This window comes from Eptesicus fuscus, chromosome 10, assembly GCF_027574615.1.
Source record: "Eptesicus fuscus isolate TK198812 chromosome 10, DD_ASM_mEF_20220401, whole genome shotgun sequence".
Classification (NCBI taxonomy): domain Eukaryota; kingdom Metazoa; phylum Chordata; class Mammalia; order Chiroptera; family Vespertilionidae; genus Eptesicus; species Eptesicus fuscus.
In genome coordinates, this window is record NC_072482.1 from 68,350,175 (window position 1) to 68,366,985 (window position 16,811).

The 16,811-nt window shown below is 39.6% G+C and overlaps 1 protein-coding gene across 3 annotated transcripts in view; it reads right to left on the reverse strand.

Moving 5' to 3' along the window:
• The window catches only part of UTRN (utrophin), a 454,375-nt gene that overhangs the window by 312,103 nt on the left and 125,461 nt on the right, over window positions 1-16,811 (reverse strand). For all 3 annotated transcript variants that reach the window (XM_054722125.1, XM_054722126.1, XM_054722124.1), the window contains 8 exons: window positions 15,983-16,133; window positions 14,723-14,842; window positions 12,993-13,094; window positions 10,085-10,192; window positions 9,623-9,802; window positions 8,621-8,790; window positions 3,732-3,855; window positions 684-771 (listed from right to left, as the gene is read on the reverse strand). In XM_054722125.1, the coding sequence (XP_054578100.1) occupies window positions 684-771; window positions 3,732-3,855; window positions 8,621-8,790; window positions 9,623-9,802; window positions 10,085-10,192; window positions 12,993-13,094; window positions 14,723-14,842; window positions 15,983-16,133 (1,043 nt within the window). The remainder of the gene's footprint in view (window positions 1-683; window positions 772-3,731; window positions 3,856-8,620; window positions 8,791-9,622; window positions 9,803-10,084; window positions 10,193-12,992; window positions 13,095-14,722; window positions 14,843-15,982; window positions 16,134-16,811) is intronic.

Genomic DNA, 16,811 nt, shown 5'->3' on the forward strand with positions numbered 1-16,811 from the left:
AAAATCATTTTCATTCTCTCACTAACAAAAAGCATACAAAAAATGATAAAATTAAACCCAGAACATATAAACCCTAGTCAGATCAATGTCCCCACTTCTCAGCTTCCCACCCCATCTTAAAAATTTTTTAATAACAGATATGATATTAAATAAATAGAATTAGGGTTCTGTAATGAATGCATTTCCAGTCCTACCAAAGCTCAAAAAAACGGTAATGCAAAATATAAAAGGTTTCTTATGAAATTAAAAAAGCAAATATTAGGTCACAAAATTCATACCTTAAAGTAACTTTATCTCTCTGATGTTGCCAAAGCAAAATTTTCTTTTACAACCCCCCCCCCGCCTCCCCCATACACACAAATTTCCCAACATATAATCCCAAAGGAGGAGATTTTTAAATCTATGCAGTAGAATGTAACTGTTTTGCTGAGGTATCAGAGTTTTAGGTTCCCTGATCCTGTCTAAAAGCAGAACGACTTTGCTTTTATCAGTTTGATAAATCAGCCTCAGCATAAGATTTCATTTGAAAAAAACGTTTTGCTGACAAAAAAGTTTCTGAAAACCACTCTTCTAGCAAAGAGGGTTAGAGTATCAAAACATATATATTTGATTTGTCAAACTGTAAATAGGATGCAATGCCACCATCTAAAAACACATTAAAAAAAGAAAATCGAGGGTCTCACCTTTTCCCATTTGCTCCAAAAGGATTTGTCCAGTTTTGTTTAAGTCATCTAGTCTGGGTCTTCTTTCTGTCTGTTCTCTTTCTATTCCCTGGAAATAAAGTCTCAATATAAGAATACTGTAAACTTTCTTCTCAGGATAATGTTGAAGCTCTTTTAAGTTTTAGTGTTTAAAGTCCCCCCCACATTCCCTTTAGGTGTCACACAGTTTACCTAAGAGGATACAACTATGCAACTGCAGGCCACCTTCCAGAGAACCAGAGATGTTTAATTTTAAAAGGTATATTCAAACAAACAATAAAAAACTTGGGTTTCTTTTTTTAAAAAAATGTTTACAGTTACGAGTTTCTATCAAGAGGAAACAAGTAAAATTAGTGGTTTAGATCCAGGATATCTATCTATTCACATATATAGCCTCCACATATGCCACACCATAAAAATAAGGGTTTGCATCCAGTGAACTGAATGTGCTCAGACAGAGATCACTGAACAAAAATTAATTAACAAGAAAAAGAAAAAGCCCTCGCTGGTTTGGCTCAGTGGATAGCATGTCGGCCTGTGGACTGAAGGGTCCCAGGTTCAATTGTGGTCAAGGGTACATGCCTGGGTTGCAGGCTCAGTCCCCAGTAGGGGGCATGCAGGAGGTAGCTGATCAATGATTCTCTCTCATCACTGATGTTTCCATCTCTCTCTCCCTCTCCCTTCCTCTCTGAAATCAATAAAAATTATTTTTAAAAAAATAAAGAAAAAGAGACCAAAATAATTTGAGTCACAGTATTTTTTGTTGGTATTACATTAAGTCTAAAGTGTATTGCAAACTTCAGTCATCAACATAAATTCATACATAATTTATAAATAATTCCAACATACTTTAGGATCCAAACTAAAGCATTTTGTTCTTTGTGTTTTAAAAATGGCTTAATTTTAATATTTATGTCTCTATGGTTTTATATTCTCAATGTGCCTATTAACAGGTTGTGAAGACAAATTCCACAACCTCTAAGAAAGGGCTGAACAAGAACTCGAGAATACATACACACACACATACACACATACATGCACACTCAGTATTTGAAATTTTTCCCTCTCCTCAATTCCCAATTGGTATTAATTACTCAAATGGTGTCTAAAATAGAACAACAAAAACTTGTAGGAAACCCATATTATTACAACCAGACAATCCAAAGAAGGATGCCTCTTCTAACTTATGATACATGTAAGCACTGTCAAATAAATATAGCTTTCCTATTTTCATCCACATAAACTTTTTTTTCAATATATTTTATTGATTTTTTACAGAGAGGAATGGAGAGGGATAGAGAGCTAGAAACATCGATGCAAGAGAAACATCGATCAGTTGCCTCCTGCACACCCCCTACTGTGGATGTGCCTGCAACCAAGGGATTCCATGCCCTTGACCAGAATCAAACCTGGGACCCTTCAGTCCGTAGGCCGACACTCTATCCACTGAGCCAAACCAGCCAGGGCCAACCACATAAACTTTAATGTGACTAAATAACACAGCCATTTGTTTAATAAAAGGTCAAGAAATAATAAGAGAATCTAAGAAATACCATTTCTTTTTGTTAAGCTAAGTACTCATGCAAAAAGTCACCATCAAAGTGGAGGAAAATGATTACCCCCTTTATACAAACTGATTTTTGATACCTTTTATGGTGGTGGTGGATTGGACTAGGGATTCTCCACTTGGGGAGTTTTAAACATTCCCCCAAACTCCTTACCAACAAACTCCACTGCTGATGTACATAGAAATACAGGCTTGCTCTAGATGCCCAAATAGTTGATGAAAGGATGTGCAGAGGCTTAAGGACCACCAATGACATAAATCACTACAACCCTGTCACAATTTCAGTAACACACATATGGGTACAAAGCAGCCGAGCTAAGCTCCATTCATTTGATTAGCATTTATGTTTAAACAATGGTGTCTCTTCTCTGAAGAGAATATATTAAAGAAATTTGAAATATAGTAACCCCCTTATCCTCGGGGATACTTTCCAAGATCCCCATTAGATGTCGGAAACCACGAAGAATACCAAATCCAATATACGCTATATTTTTTCCTATTTATATACAACCATGATAAATGAGGCACAATAAGGAATTAACAAGATACTAATAATGAAATAGAACAATTATAACAATACATTGTAATAAAAATTATGTAAATGTGGTCTCCCTCTCCATCAAAATACCTTATTGCACTGTATCCACCTTTTCTTTTCACATATCTGAACTGCCAGCATCACTACTCTTGTGCTTTGGGGCCATTATTAAGTAAAATAATAGCCTTATTTGCACATAAGCACAGTGATACCTCAACAGTCGATCTGATAATGAAGACAGCAACTAAATGACTAACAGAAGGGTAGCCTATACAACGTGGATACACTGAACAAAGGTGGGATTCACGCCCCAGGTGGGGCGAAGCAGGACAGTGCGAGATGTCAACATGCTGCTCAGAATGGCGTGCAATTTAAAACTTCTGAACTGTTTATTTCTGGAATTCTCCATTTAATATTCTTGGATTGTGGTTGATTGCACATAACTGTGCGTAAGGAGGTACGACTATAGTTTGCTGCAGAAAGCAAAACGTCTTCTGCACACACAGTCACAAATTATTAGGTACCAGGTTAAGATCTAATCAAGAGGGGGGTGGGAGTGGCCGGGGAGAGGTCAATGGGGGAAAAAGGAGACTCATGTAATACTTTAAACAATAAAGAATTTAAATTTTTAAAAAATCTAATCAAGCTAAAAATAGAAATAATATTTAGATCACCTTAGGAAGTAAGTGTTCCTTCCTATACAACTCAGTGGTTAAGGAGGAAGGGAAAAAATTCCTCTTCCACACAGGGATCTGATGCCAGCCAGCTTGAATCGATTCAAAATTTACTACAATGTTCTGAAAGCTGCGTTATGGCTACATTTATTCTACAGGAAGCTTTTGGGTCCCCTCCCATCTTTCTGCCAAAGTAAATCTATCCTGATGAAATATTTTATTCACTAGTGTACTTCTGTTTTATGTTTTACCTTCAACTTCTTTTTCATTTCTGAAGTCTCTTGCATCTTCTTATATTCTTTTATCTCTGTGGCCTGAATGGCAGTCTTTGATTTCAAAATCCAGTCCAGCAGCTCTGCACTCAGGGCATCAAACCTGATTTGAGATTCAGATGTTAACACTTGTCATTCGTTTCCTTCTATTGTGTCACTTGGCTCAGGAAAGAGAGCAGCGGAGCACCATCCAGCCAGCGTTTTAAATACTCCTCAGAAAACAAAAGAGCCAGCCCAGAAATACAGAAACCACACAAAATAAGATCATGCACGCACAATTCAAAGTATGAACAGAGGAATAATAGTGTCGTGTTAATAAAGAAAGAAAATAAATATTAAACAGTGGAAACTTTAAAAGAAATTACTTGTATTTTTATAAACGCTCATAGATAATGAAAAACAGATCTGGTTAGATAGTGACAAAAAAGAACAAGTAGGGACAGGGCTAAAGTTCATGCCTTGTTTAATCCAGCATGTTTCTGAAGTGAGCCTATGGTATGCCAGGCACTGGTCTGGGCTTTGGCATGAGGGTAAATGAGACAATCCCAGCCATAGGGAGGGCCATGGAAGGTGAAGGGCAATCACAAAAGGAATTTGTGAGGTGCTAATTCCAGGAATTCACAGGCCACTCCTCATCCAGCCAGGGAGGGATGGCGTCCTGGAGTAGAACAGCACTGAGCCAGGAGTTTTCCTTGCAAAGGGAGAACAAAGAAAGGAAGGACTACACTTTGCAAACCGCAAGTATTTAGATGTGGCTGGAACGGTGAGTACTAGGCAGGGAGTACACCAACCAGTTAGTGGACAGGCCCTAGATGATACATGAAAGAGTTGGGGTTTCAACAAAGGGCAACTGAGAACCAGTGAAGGGTTTAAAGGGCAGTACTGACAAGACCCCATTTCCGTGCGGGTGCTCACAGAGAAGATCAGGAGAGGCAAAGACACGAGAAAGGGCTGGTGGGAACAGGAGCCAGAGAGCAGGTAATGACAGTGGGGAGGAAGGAAAGTGTGCAGACAGGAGGGGTGTTGGGAAGGGAAGTCACAACACAGTGAGGAGGAACAAGAGGGGAAACATTCAGGGATTGCTGGCCACACACCAAGCCCTTTTCTAAGCGTTCTGTGTGTATTCTTCACTCAAGGCCTCTTCGCAACAATCCTATGAAGAATACACTACCATTTCCCTTTGAATGACGAAGGAATTGAGCTTCTGGGGTGTTTAAATAACTGACCCAGGCCACAAAGTTAATAAATGATGGAGCTGGGAGTCCAACTGAGGCCATCTGTCCTCTGATCAGACTCTCCCGCCGGGGCTTCTCAAAACCACCCCTGGATACTTGCAGGCACTTTAAGGTGAGCATGGGTTGTCCTTGCTGATTCTTTTGGGAAACTTCGCTTGAAGTTTTTCTAGTGAAAACCACAGTGAGGAGGAGCAAGAGGAGAAACATAGGAATATTTGTTTTTTTCATCCAGGTAAATTTTCTTTGTAGCTTGTACAAGATTTTGTGACACTCCAGGTACATAACCAGGGGTCAGTGTGCCGCTCAAACCATGGTACACTCCTCCTGTCATCTTACCAGTTGATTTCTCTTTACTCTTTCAGCGAAGGGGAGCACCGCCCAAAGGTCACACATTTAAATGACCTTGGAGACAGTCCATTTCTGAGAAAGCTACGGGGTGTTCATGAGCTCAGGCCACTTTAGCCACGTCTACATTACAGCAAACGGCTGTCCCTCCGGTGGTAAGCAGCCACCAGCAGCACCAAGGGAAGAGCAGGGGAAATAAACCACCATTTCGGAAGCATGTACTAGTATTATTACATGAAGTTGTGCCGAGCAGTTCCTTAAGGCCCATATCCGCGTGGACAGCTCATTTTAAGACAAGTGCATAGTGGTTCTAAGGGTCTGGAAGCCATCTTACAATAGAAATGGTAAAGAATTCCCTGGACCTTAGGACAATGAATGGAAATTGGAATATGAAGCCTATCCTCAAATACTAAAGAGGGGCGGCATGGCTCTATCTTGCCCCAGAAAGACTGAGCTAGCTTGAATCAAAAAGTTGTGTTATGGCTACATTTATTTTCCAGGAAGCTTCTGGATCCCATCACATCACATATGGGTAGACTGAGAGGGGGCCAAGTTGGGGCTTAATTTCTAATACTGAGATTTCGCTGCCTTCTATTAGGATGAACTGAACATCCTCAAACTTCTATTTGTCCAGGAACCACCTAAAGGAATTTCTACCTCAATCAACCAGTAAAACAGAAAACTGTGGTCCTCACAGCTGGTTCCTTACCCAACAGACACCTCCCTCCCTACACTTCCTCCTTGCTGCCCGAGTCCCCAGAGCACAACTAAGAGCCTGGAGAGGGGGGCAGCTTCAACCTCCAAAGCACCCAGGACATGGACAAGCATCTGAGTCCTGACCAGTGAGACTGGGGGAACTTAGCTGATGTCTTCCAGGAAAGGTCTCCCTGATTTAAAAAAAAAAAAAAATAAAAAAAAATAATAAGAAACTGCCCTTCTGCCTATAAAGCAGGTTGTACAGGATGTCCATGCTTCAGTAGCCCCTTGGGGACCCGGAGAAGACAAGCCTGAGGGTGAAAGCCACCAGGCTGAGGAAGGCGGAGACGACGTGCAGGATGCTGCACGACCACCCCTACCTCCAGACTCCTTGTAACATGAAATGAGACCTCAGTAAGTCACAGGTACAGTATTGTGTTTCATGTAGCAGAATGCACCTTATACAACAGGCCGTGTTTAAGATTTTATAGTTACGCACTTGCAATATTGTGATTTATAGTAAGAAATATACACTGAGTGGCCAGATTATTATGATCTCTGAACACATAATAATCTGGCCACTCAGTATATTCACCCGATGCATGAATTCGTGCATGGGTGGGGTTCGGCCAGCCTGGTCAGGGGGAGGGGACGTGGGCAGTTGGCCGGCCTGCTGGTTGAACTCCTGGTCGAGGGGACAATTTGCATTAGCCTTTTATTAGGTAGGATACACACTGAGTGGCCAGATTATTATGCGTTCAGAGTTCATAATAATCTGGCCACTCAGTGTATATGTGGTCTTAGTCCCATTTCTGGCTCAGAGTTCCTAAAACCCTTGAAATTTCCTAAGTGATAACAACAGAGTTATCACTTCTTATGTTAATGAGCTGACTTTGGGACCTCGCCTAAAGATGGGGGCTGGTTGCCAAGAGACCCAACCATGTGATTAGGGGTTGGAACTTTCAGTCCCACCCCACCATCCTGACCTCTGGAGGGAAAAGGGGCTGGGATTTGAATCAATCACCAATGGCCAATGATTTATCAATCATGCCTACGTAATGAAGCCTCTGCAAAAACCCAAAAGGACGGGGTTCAGCGAGCTTCCGGGGGCGGTGAACAAGTGGAGGTGCTGGGAGAGTTGCCGCCGGGAGAGGGCATGGAAGCTCTGTGCTTTTTCTCTTATCCTATGTGTCTCTTCCATCTGGCGGTTCCTGGGTTATATCCTCTTACAATAAACCAGTGGTCTAGTAAGTAAAATGCTTCTCTGAGTTGGGTGAGCCACTCCCACAAATTAATCAAACCCACACAGAGGAGGTCTTAGGAGTATCCGATGTACAGCCAGTCGGTTAGAAGCACAGGTAACAACTCATTGGACTGAACCCTTCACCTGTGGAATCAGACGCTGTCTCCCAGTAGGAAGTGTCAGAATTGAGTTTAACTGTAGGACACCCAGCTAGTGTCCCATGAACTGCTTGTTGGGAGAATCCTCCCACTCCTACCTACACTGGAATTGGTACCAGAACCTACTGATGCACCCTAGTGTTTTAAAACCTTCTCAGCTTCCAAAAGCACAAAGTCAGCCCTGGAGAGACGCGTTGCTAGACATACTGGCAGAATACAAACACTCATGAAATGAAAGGTCTACGACAACATTAACACCAAAAGCACCTTCCTCATCTGCTGTCTTGGCTCCAAAAGTAACAGTTCTATGGAGGGACACTGGTCCTTCAAGGAGATGCTATTGGGGGATGCACAGCCCTGTCACCAAAATGAAAATCATCCGGTAAAACTGGAATCCTGCTTTGTCTGACAAAAGCTAAATTGGTGTAATCACATTGTTTTTATTCAGGCAAAACTAACTGCCCACTTACCCGAGCACTGGGACGCTACTGAAAAAGGGAGAATAATAGTTCTCCTCAAGGGTGTTTTGAGGACTAGCTGCTACAGCATGGCTTAACAGGGTAGCTGGCATTCATAAAAGCTCTATCTATGCCAGGGGTGATTAATCCTCTTATAAAAAACCCAAGTTGAAAAGATGAAAAGATAGCATATGCTAAAGATGAATCTTCAAGACAAACACAAAGAATCTGTTAATGAATCTAGAAAAACGAATTAACAAAGGAAGAAAGAAAACATGAAAAAAGAATGAGGGGGTGAGAAAAAAAAAAAGAAAAAGGGAGACTAATTACTTCCCTGAATTAAGTATTTTTTTACTTGAGAGAAGAGAAAGCAGATTCACAAACAATAAAGAGATGTAACTAAAGCAAGACTGTCAGAATCGTGATAGTGAAAGAAAGAAGAAATGCGGGATCATGGGCAATCATATCCTCCCAGGTAAACGATAGGAAAGGAAGAAGAAAGGGTTTCAGCACACAGTTCAGGATGAGCACAGGATAAATAAAACCATTTGAGAGAATACAGATACTTAGCCAGTGGGAAGTAGAATATTCAGAACACTCAGGGGTAGTGAGTGGTTCATAAAAATAATTATGTCTACATTTGCATATCATTAGTGATTAGTATGACATAAGTACTGAGTACAAAATACATAGTGTGGGGTCTTGGGTTTGGAAAATTTCTATCTGCTCTCACTTTTTCTTAGCTTCCATATCCACGGGGATCTGTCTCTTCTTTGGAGGAGGAGGAGGAGGCAGTTCTTGCTTAGACCTTTTGGTGGTTACTTGTTCTCTTATGTGAACAGTCTCCAAAAGGTCCTTCTGAGGAATTTGGGACATTCCCAGCTTTCCTACAGCCTGAGTCACCTGAAATAAAATCAGCCAAAGTTTTAAGGTTTTATTACAGCTTTATTGAGGTATAATTCCTATGCCAGAAAGTTATTTCTTTGACGATGTAAATCCAATGGTTATTAGTGTACAGACTTATGCAACCATGCCAACTTTCTATTCCCAGAATAATTTTATTATTTCATAAAGAAATCCAGTACCCATTAGCAGTCACTTCCCATCCTCTCTCCCCCTTGGCTCCTGGCAACCACTAATCTACTTTCTGTCTCTATGAGTTTGTCTATTCTACATAGTTCATATAGATAGAATCATGGTGCCTATAAACTTGGTACTGGCTCTTTTTACTTGTATGTTTTCAAGGTTCATCCATGTCATAGCATATATCAGTACTTCATTTTTTTATTGCCAAAAAATATTCAATTGTATGGCTATACCACATTTTGTTTATCAATCCACCTATTGCATATTTGAGTCATTTCACTTTTTGTCTATTATGAATAATGTTGCTATGAACATTCATGTAGATACCAAAGTTTTGGGTTTTTTTATCAATTCGCTAAAATATTTTTAAATGAATAAAGTTTAAAAATCATTTAATGGATTCATGTCTGTTATCAGTTAGCAAGCGTTAAATCACTGGATATTAATCTTTTTTTAAGATCCATTAAAATTTACTTTAGAAAACTAAAGAACATTTTCATGTCAATTTTTCAATTTTATAGTAAACCAGATATAAGGAACCAACTTTTTAGTTTAGCTACTACTACTCTTTTATTTCATAAAAACTAAAACTAACCTGAAATTTAATTTCTTCTTAATAGCACAACATACTACCTAGAGCAAACAGTACCTGGTTGGAGGAATCTTCTAGTCTCTGAACCAGAGAATCCCATCTCTGAGTCAGTTCCTCAGAATCACTGTTGATCTTCTTGGATGCCTTAGGGTTATCAAGTAGTTGACCCACATCCTGGCCAATCTCACTCAGCTGGTCCAATGCTTGACGCTTCATTTCCATGTCTTCCTTCAAAATCTAGTATTTCAGATATTTGTTAGATGACTCCCTTTTAACAGGACTTTATCTTCCTGTTCCCCAGTCAGGGCATGTAAACATGTATATATTTTATAGTAGAATGTACCCCTGTAATTATCTGATGCTAAAACATAAGACTCCTGGTTCTAGACCATTCCATGGCAGCATTCCAGTGTTAGGTAATGTGTCCTACTATGGATTTTCTAAATGGTTTTAACCATTTATGTAAAACACTAAAATATCACAAGCTTACAGGACAGATGCTGACATGACATCACTTACAGCTAGGCGCCGAACACTGATGCTTAGCTCCTTTTGGTCTCTGAAGTTCCTCGTCTGGACTTTATTTAACGCCTCTTCTTTTTCGGTTAGCCAAGCTTTCAGCAAGCACTATAAATAATAACAAAAGTTAGATATATATTTGGGGAATCATTTGGTAATTCGATTCAATCAAGTTCCCAAATCTCTAACATTTATATTCTTAGAAGCTTTATCCTTATCTTGAAAAAGAAGGACTTCAAAAACCTAAGCATGAGGCATGAGTGACACAGAAAAGATATTAACCTTCTTAGATTTGCAACAGATCAACCTGAAATTAGCCCCAAACCTGGATAAGTAAACCTAATTCTCAGGGAGGTTGGGGAATCTAAAAGGCTATTCTAGTCTCCAAAGAATCACACTGTAACACTCCGGAGACTTGGGGAATCTGGGATATTGCCTTGTCTCAGTCCCTTGTTTTAGGGAGGAGAGAGAGGAGAGCCAAGTTATACATCCAAGGTCCCTTGGCTAGTTCACAGAAGAGCCAGATCAAAGACCCACACTGCAAAGCTAATGGTTTTTCCAGAGCATCATGCCAGAAAACCGCACCAACCCTCCAGGTTCAACAGCAATTATGGTCAGAGGAAGAAGTCTGAGGATAGTCCAAAGTATAAAGACAGTTAAACTTCATTGGCCAACAATACATGTTGTTTTAGGCAGAAGTAGGAAGATCAATTTGAAGCAGGAGTGGAAAACAACATAGCTACATTGGGATAATTCTTCCCAAAATGTGGCATCTACCACACCAACCCTGTTCTATGGAACGGATGTGTGTGTGTGTGTGTGTGTGTGTGTGTGTGTGTGTGTGTGTGTGGCGGGGGGGTGTCTTGGTTCTATGTTTGCAACAGAATCAATTCCTTCTCTGACTGTATTTTTTTAATCAGTGGATTTGACAACTACTCCTTCCCTCTGTATTAGACAAACAAAAAGGTGAAGATGAAGGACATAAAGGACAAAAGTGGATCCCGCCCTCAGTAATAGGAAGGGTAATAAGATATGCGCAGGAGTAACTATGGCACAAGATACAAAGTGCAGACACCACATAAGAGACGGCTTCCAGTTTAGAGACAAGGAGAGCGGGGGGTTTATAGATGGCTTCACGGTTCCTGATGGCTGGAGAGAACTCACAAATGAGGAGATGGGTCTAAGGACATTCCATGGCCAATGCCAATCCTTAACCAAAAGCACAAAGGCTAGAAAACAAATGAAACACAGCCACTCTTTCAAAAAACAAAGACAACAAAACAACAACCCAAACCACGAGGCACCTACAGGGCCCCACGCATTGGAATAGACAGTAAAGAAGAACCAGCACTTTCCTATGGCATTGGCAGCCTCGCCATGGGCTAGGGACTGGGGATTCAGGGTTTGAGCACTGGGCACATGGAAGGACAGAGGGAACACTAAGGTTGGAAAGGGAGGTTGGAGTTCTTTACAGAATAGGCCCCCCTGCCACACTTCACACTGGCCCGTGCTTACAGAAGTTTGGAACCAATTTCTAAGAGCCCATTGCTGACGCTTGAGGCCTCGGCAGCTGAGTGCACAATAACCCCATGAAAGAGGTTCTAACTGGGATACGGCTGACTTGGGCTCATTCCTGCGATAGCAGATTTCTCTACATTAAGTACCCATGCTGGATTCAACTCTCCATTTTCAGATGATCCCTCCTTAAAGCCATTCAAAGGTGAGTTGTAAACCCAAAATACTGGCCAAAATACCAGCTACTCCTTACTTGTAAATATTTTTATTTGCCAAATTAAAATTCTTTCCAAATTTTAAATTATTTTACTTAGCAGAAAAGTAACACAATGGTTTTCTCTGGCAATCAATGTCTCCCTCCTACTGTCATTATTAAAGTAAACTTTTAACTACTCGATGTTACGCTTTGGAGTGAAAACAAGGGTCTAAGTAAATGTAAGTATTTCGTAAAGTGAACTGTAAATATTTCAGAAATCAGAATCTGGTCCATTACGGGATTCTTAACAGGAAGACTGTGACCAATGATTGGGGGTGGAGAGTAGTGATTAACAATTTATTCTGGGACAAACTTTGTACCTCACTTTTGAAGATGTTCTAGCTGCACCATATTTAGTAAACCACAAAGCATCACACACTTGTTTTTATTGCCTGAAAAGCATACAGTTGCGTTTTTGTAGATGGAAATGAGATGCGTTTAAAAGAATTGAAATGGACACTGAGATGAGGGAATAGAGTATCTGCTTATTTTCTAAACCACAACTGTTTGGTGTTTCCAGGCAAAGTTTTGCTTATTTGTATTCTGTTTTGATGGCTGCTTTTCTGGAAGGATGGAGGAGGCAAAGGGCCACCACTCCGACTGAAAACCTAAAGGGGCAGTTTTGCACCAAAGGTTCGTTTACTATGGTAATACTTAGTAGGAAAAAATATACTATTATCCAAATGTTAACTCAATGGTGTTGCTAAATAATGTTTCCTAGTTGATTTCAGTAGTTATTCTGTTTTAAAACCATTAAAAATTCTTGTGATTTAAAGGCCACAAAGTATTGAGTGGATTCCTTATTTATGTAGCACAAACTATATGCTAGGCACTATGTTGGTACAAGTTCAAACACATTACCCAGTACAAATGCAATGAAATGATAATGTCAAGCAAACCCTGAAACCAGCATGTCTAAGTACTAACATTCTTCAAAATAAACACAAATTGTTGTCACAATGGAGCAATACAGTACAATCTCTATGAATACTCTTCATGTAAAATGGATACAAATCTGACTTTAAAAATAACAAATAATTCCTTTAGAAGAAAAGTAAGACTTTATTCTAATGCCATAATTAAGGATGAGTTACCTTCCACCATCTATTTTGACCACTATGGATAACAGTTTCATACCTGTTCTTCCAATAATTCCTGCCACAAGATATTGATTTCGTGTAACCTATTCCAGCGTTCTTCCGTCCATCGGCACACTGCTGTCCAACGTTCACCAAGTTTCTAGTAAAGGGAGAAACCATCCTTTGTCAACACAGCTTTAAAGAGACAGTTATCACAATCCTCAAAGAAATTCTTGACATCAGTTGTTCTCTATTACAAAGTTTTAAATATATATATATGTATATATATATATATATATACATATACATACACACACACACACACACACACATATATAATAAAAGTTGCTTTAAAATAATACAGATGAATCCTATATATTTATAGATGAGAAAAACTAATTTCCATAATGTAACTAATTATTTTACCCTACATAGCTAAAAAGTAGCACAACTAGAACTCTATCCTGTAACTGTCTACTCCAAATTCCTGCCTTTTCCATTTTATTGTGGTTTTTATTTGAGAATTTAGCAATTCTATATATATCTTCAAAATAGAGAAAACATCTACTTTTTGTGCTGAAATTGTTTTCAGGCTGTAATTGTCTTTAAAACAAAATACAATACATCAGTAATTTTTTAACCACTTTTACATGCCAAGAAAATTTTCATCTGTAATACAAAAGTTAGGAAAAAACTTTTAACCTTATAAAAACTATGTGTTGAATGAGAGTATCCCTGTTAAATATACTGAATTGATTTTTTTCTGTTTACATCTCATGATCCATAGAAAATTCCACAAAATTTAGACACAGAATATGTACAAGTACTAGCAATCCTAAATAAATAATTTTGATAACTTTTTTTTAAAAAGTATGCTTCATAATAAGTTTCCCAATAAATTATTTTGTTACCATTATATAGATAACTAACAAATGTTCAATTTATTTCTACATTACTTAAATATAAGCAAGAGTTATTTAATTCATATTATCCTACTTTGATATGTAATACCAGAGAAAGCTTTGTACAGTGCAACAGGTCGAAGACAGAGCCAGAAGACAGGTCTCATCATGAAAACTCCCTGTCTAAACAGGCTAGACACGAATGCCTACCTCTCAGGTTACTGTAATAACTAAGTACTTCTGCACAGAGCCTCACAACCACTGGCCAACTTTAAATGAAGATACATGTCCGAAAGTTTCTGAAAATCATAAACTGGCAACATCATAGCAGATGATTCCAGTATTATTCAAATGAAATACCAATCAATCTCTTTGTAAAGACTTGACACCATAACCTTTGTGAGAAAAGAAGCAATTTGTTGGAGTTCCTAAAACTGCTATTGAAATTCACACATTGGTCCACCAAAGAAACAGGGATAGGAAATCCTCCATAGCTGAAATTCTCAAATTTTAATATACATGGACATTTTTTTTAAAGTGCAGATCCACTGAGCCCCAATCCCAGGAATTCAGGTCTGCCTGGAGCCCGGGAATGATTCTGAGCAAGAAGCCTGTGGGCCACTTGTTAAGATCAGTTCCTGTGCTTCCCAACCTAGTTACTACTGCACCCAAGACACCCCGCCCATTCACCCCAAGGGCGGATGTAAAGGAATGGTCCCGAGGTCCTCCTGTCACCATATGCTGTGGAACCCCAGCTGGGGAGGACAGTCTAAAGTAGGTTCTCCTACTCTTCTACAGTGTGATGAGACGTAACGAATAAGGGTACATGTAATGGGGTCTCAGACCACAGGCCCTTTGGGATCACCCTCCTTCTCAGGGTCCTTACCTGTAGCTGGTCTTCCAGGACAGCTGTGGCACTCTCACCGCTGTTTTCATCAACAATCACCACCATGTGAGTTAATGAATTTACCTTCACCTGTTCGGCCTCAAGATCATTTTGCAAGCTCTAGAGAAAAAAAAAAAAATTAAGGTATACCATTATCTCTACTCTCTCACATTTACCTATTTAAAATCCACTCGGTTGTCAATAGTAATTAAAGACATTTAATGAGGCATCCTGTTTAAATTTCCAATCATTACCCTAAGTGTTCTACTAATGAAACAAGCCCGTTATATATCTTTACATTTCAGTATGAACCAAAGCAGTTTGAAAATGCAATGTCATAACAGATGGCAAGTGGGATGTCATTACTTTCAGTCCAAATTGTGGCAAAAAAATAATGTAGCATAAATGAGTTGAATGTCTATACTAGGAATTAAGGTAAGAATGTAGAGTTGGTAAATCAAAAAAGTCCTGAATTTAACTATACAAAGATCATTTTCTCTAGTGCAGCATGACATAAAGTGAGAGATAAGTAGATAATATTTGATAGTCGGAAGCTATTCTGAATAGCTGTCCAGGAAAGCAGTTAAGGACACAGATGACTTCCATTCTCACCCCTTCCACAGGAAGAGCATGGCAGGTATACATGCTAAGATGTATGTATACAGGTAATTCATTTAAACACTACCAACAGTGTTGTCAAAGGCCTTTGAGTTGCATTTAAAATATCCCTAAAGCTTTATTTACCAGTTATCCAGATATTTCATTGAAAAATCGAATTATTCAAACAATTTGCAGAGGGGCTATTTGCTCTACCTTGCCTTGACTATGAAAAGTTTTCTCCTCAATTTGTGATCAAATTAAATTATCCACCGAATTTTGATTCTTCACCTAGTGCCGGATACTTTTCCAGATTGGAGAAGAAGCAATAGCTTTCCTTAAAGGGTAAGGTACAGATAAATCTGAGGGTTTGCTTCTTTGCACGGCATTGATGCTCACACACTAGGGTTCTTCACCACTTACAGGCCCAAAACAACCCTTGAGAATCTTAGGGAAGCTCTGTGCTTTCCTAAGAGCACTATACATACCCACGTGAAATGTTAGTAAAGTCACATCCCCACGGACTCCAGCCTCTAAGCTGCTGATGAGCAGAGGACACTGAAAAGTGTCCCACCTCTACACTAAGGACAGAAGCCCGTGAGAAGGCTAAGTGCTGCTGTTTCATATTTGATGAGGTAGAAAAGAAAAACGAGCCAGATTTACTTTATGATCTTCTAGCAGCTTTTGCAAGGATTGTAAATCGTCATCCAGGGGACAAGTCTCCATCTTCTGAATGCGTTCTTCCGTGAGCGTCAACCAGGCAGAGAGCTGCTGCAGCTGCTGCTTCTGCAACTCCATCAGCACATCGTGCAGCCTGTGGGGAGGGACACCGCATCAGTCCCACTAGCTTTTCCCCTTTGCAAAGGCAAATACACACAACACACACTCCTGGCAGCAAACAAACTGGGTGGGGTGGGGGTAGGGGTTGGGGGGCAAGGAAACTCACTCCTGTCTAACCATTTAAAGCAGCACTTAGTCTTTAAATATAGAAACAAGCAAACACACACACACACACACACACACACACACACACACACACACACACTTTCATTTTCCACCTAAATGGAATCAATTAAATGCAGTCCAAGAATGCAAATAACAGCACCCACCATTCCTATCAGAATCATTGTTTCTTCAATCAGGAATTCCTGCATATTAAATAGGTGGAAATTGCAATGGAATGTAGTTTGCTCCTTAATACACAATGCAGAGGGGGGAAAAGAACCATGGGAGCCTGGGGGAGGGGGAGGGGCAGTACTGCTTTAAAAAATGTAATAAATTGTAAATAAATACTACATAGTCCTGTCTTCACATTGAGTTAATGGTTAGCCAATTTTAATACTGCAAGTCAATATGTATCCATATAAAATGTCCTTTCCTTTTACCTAATTTCTGTACTCCAACTTCTACCTTTTAATTTGGTTATCACATCAAGATCATACAAAACTCCAGCAACATTTTACAAGGAAAGCTCTGTAATTATCTTGCATTC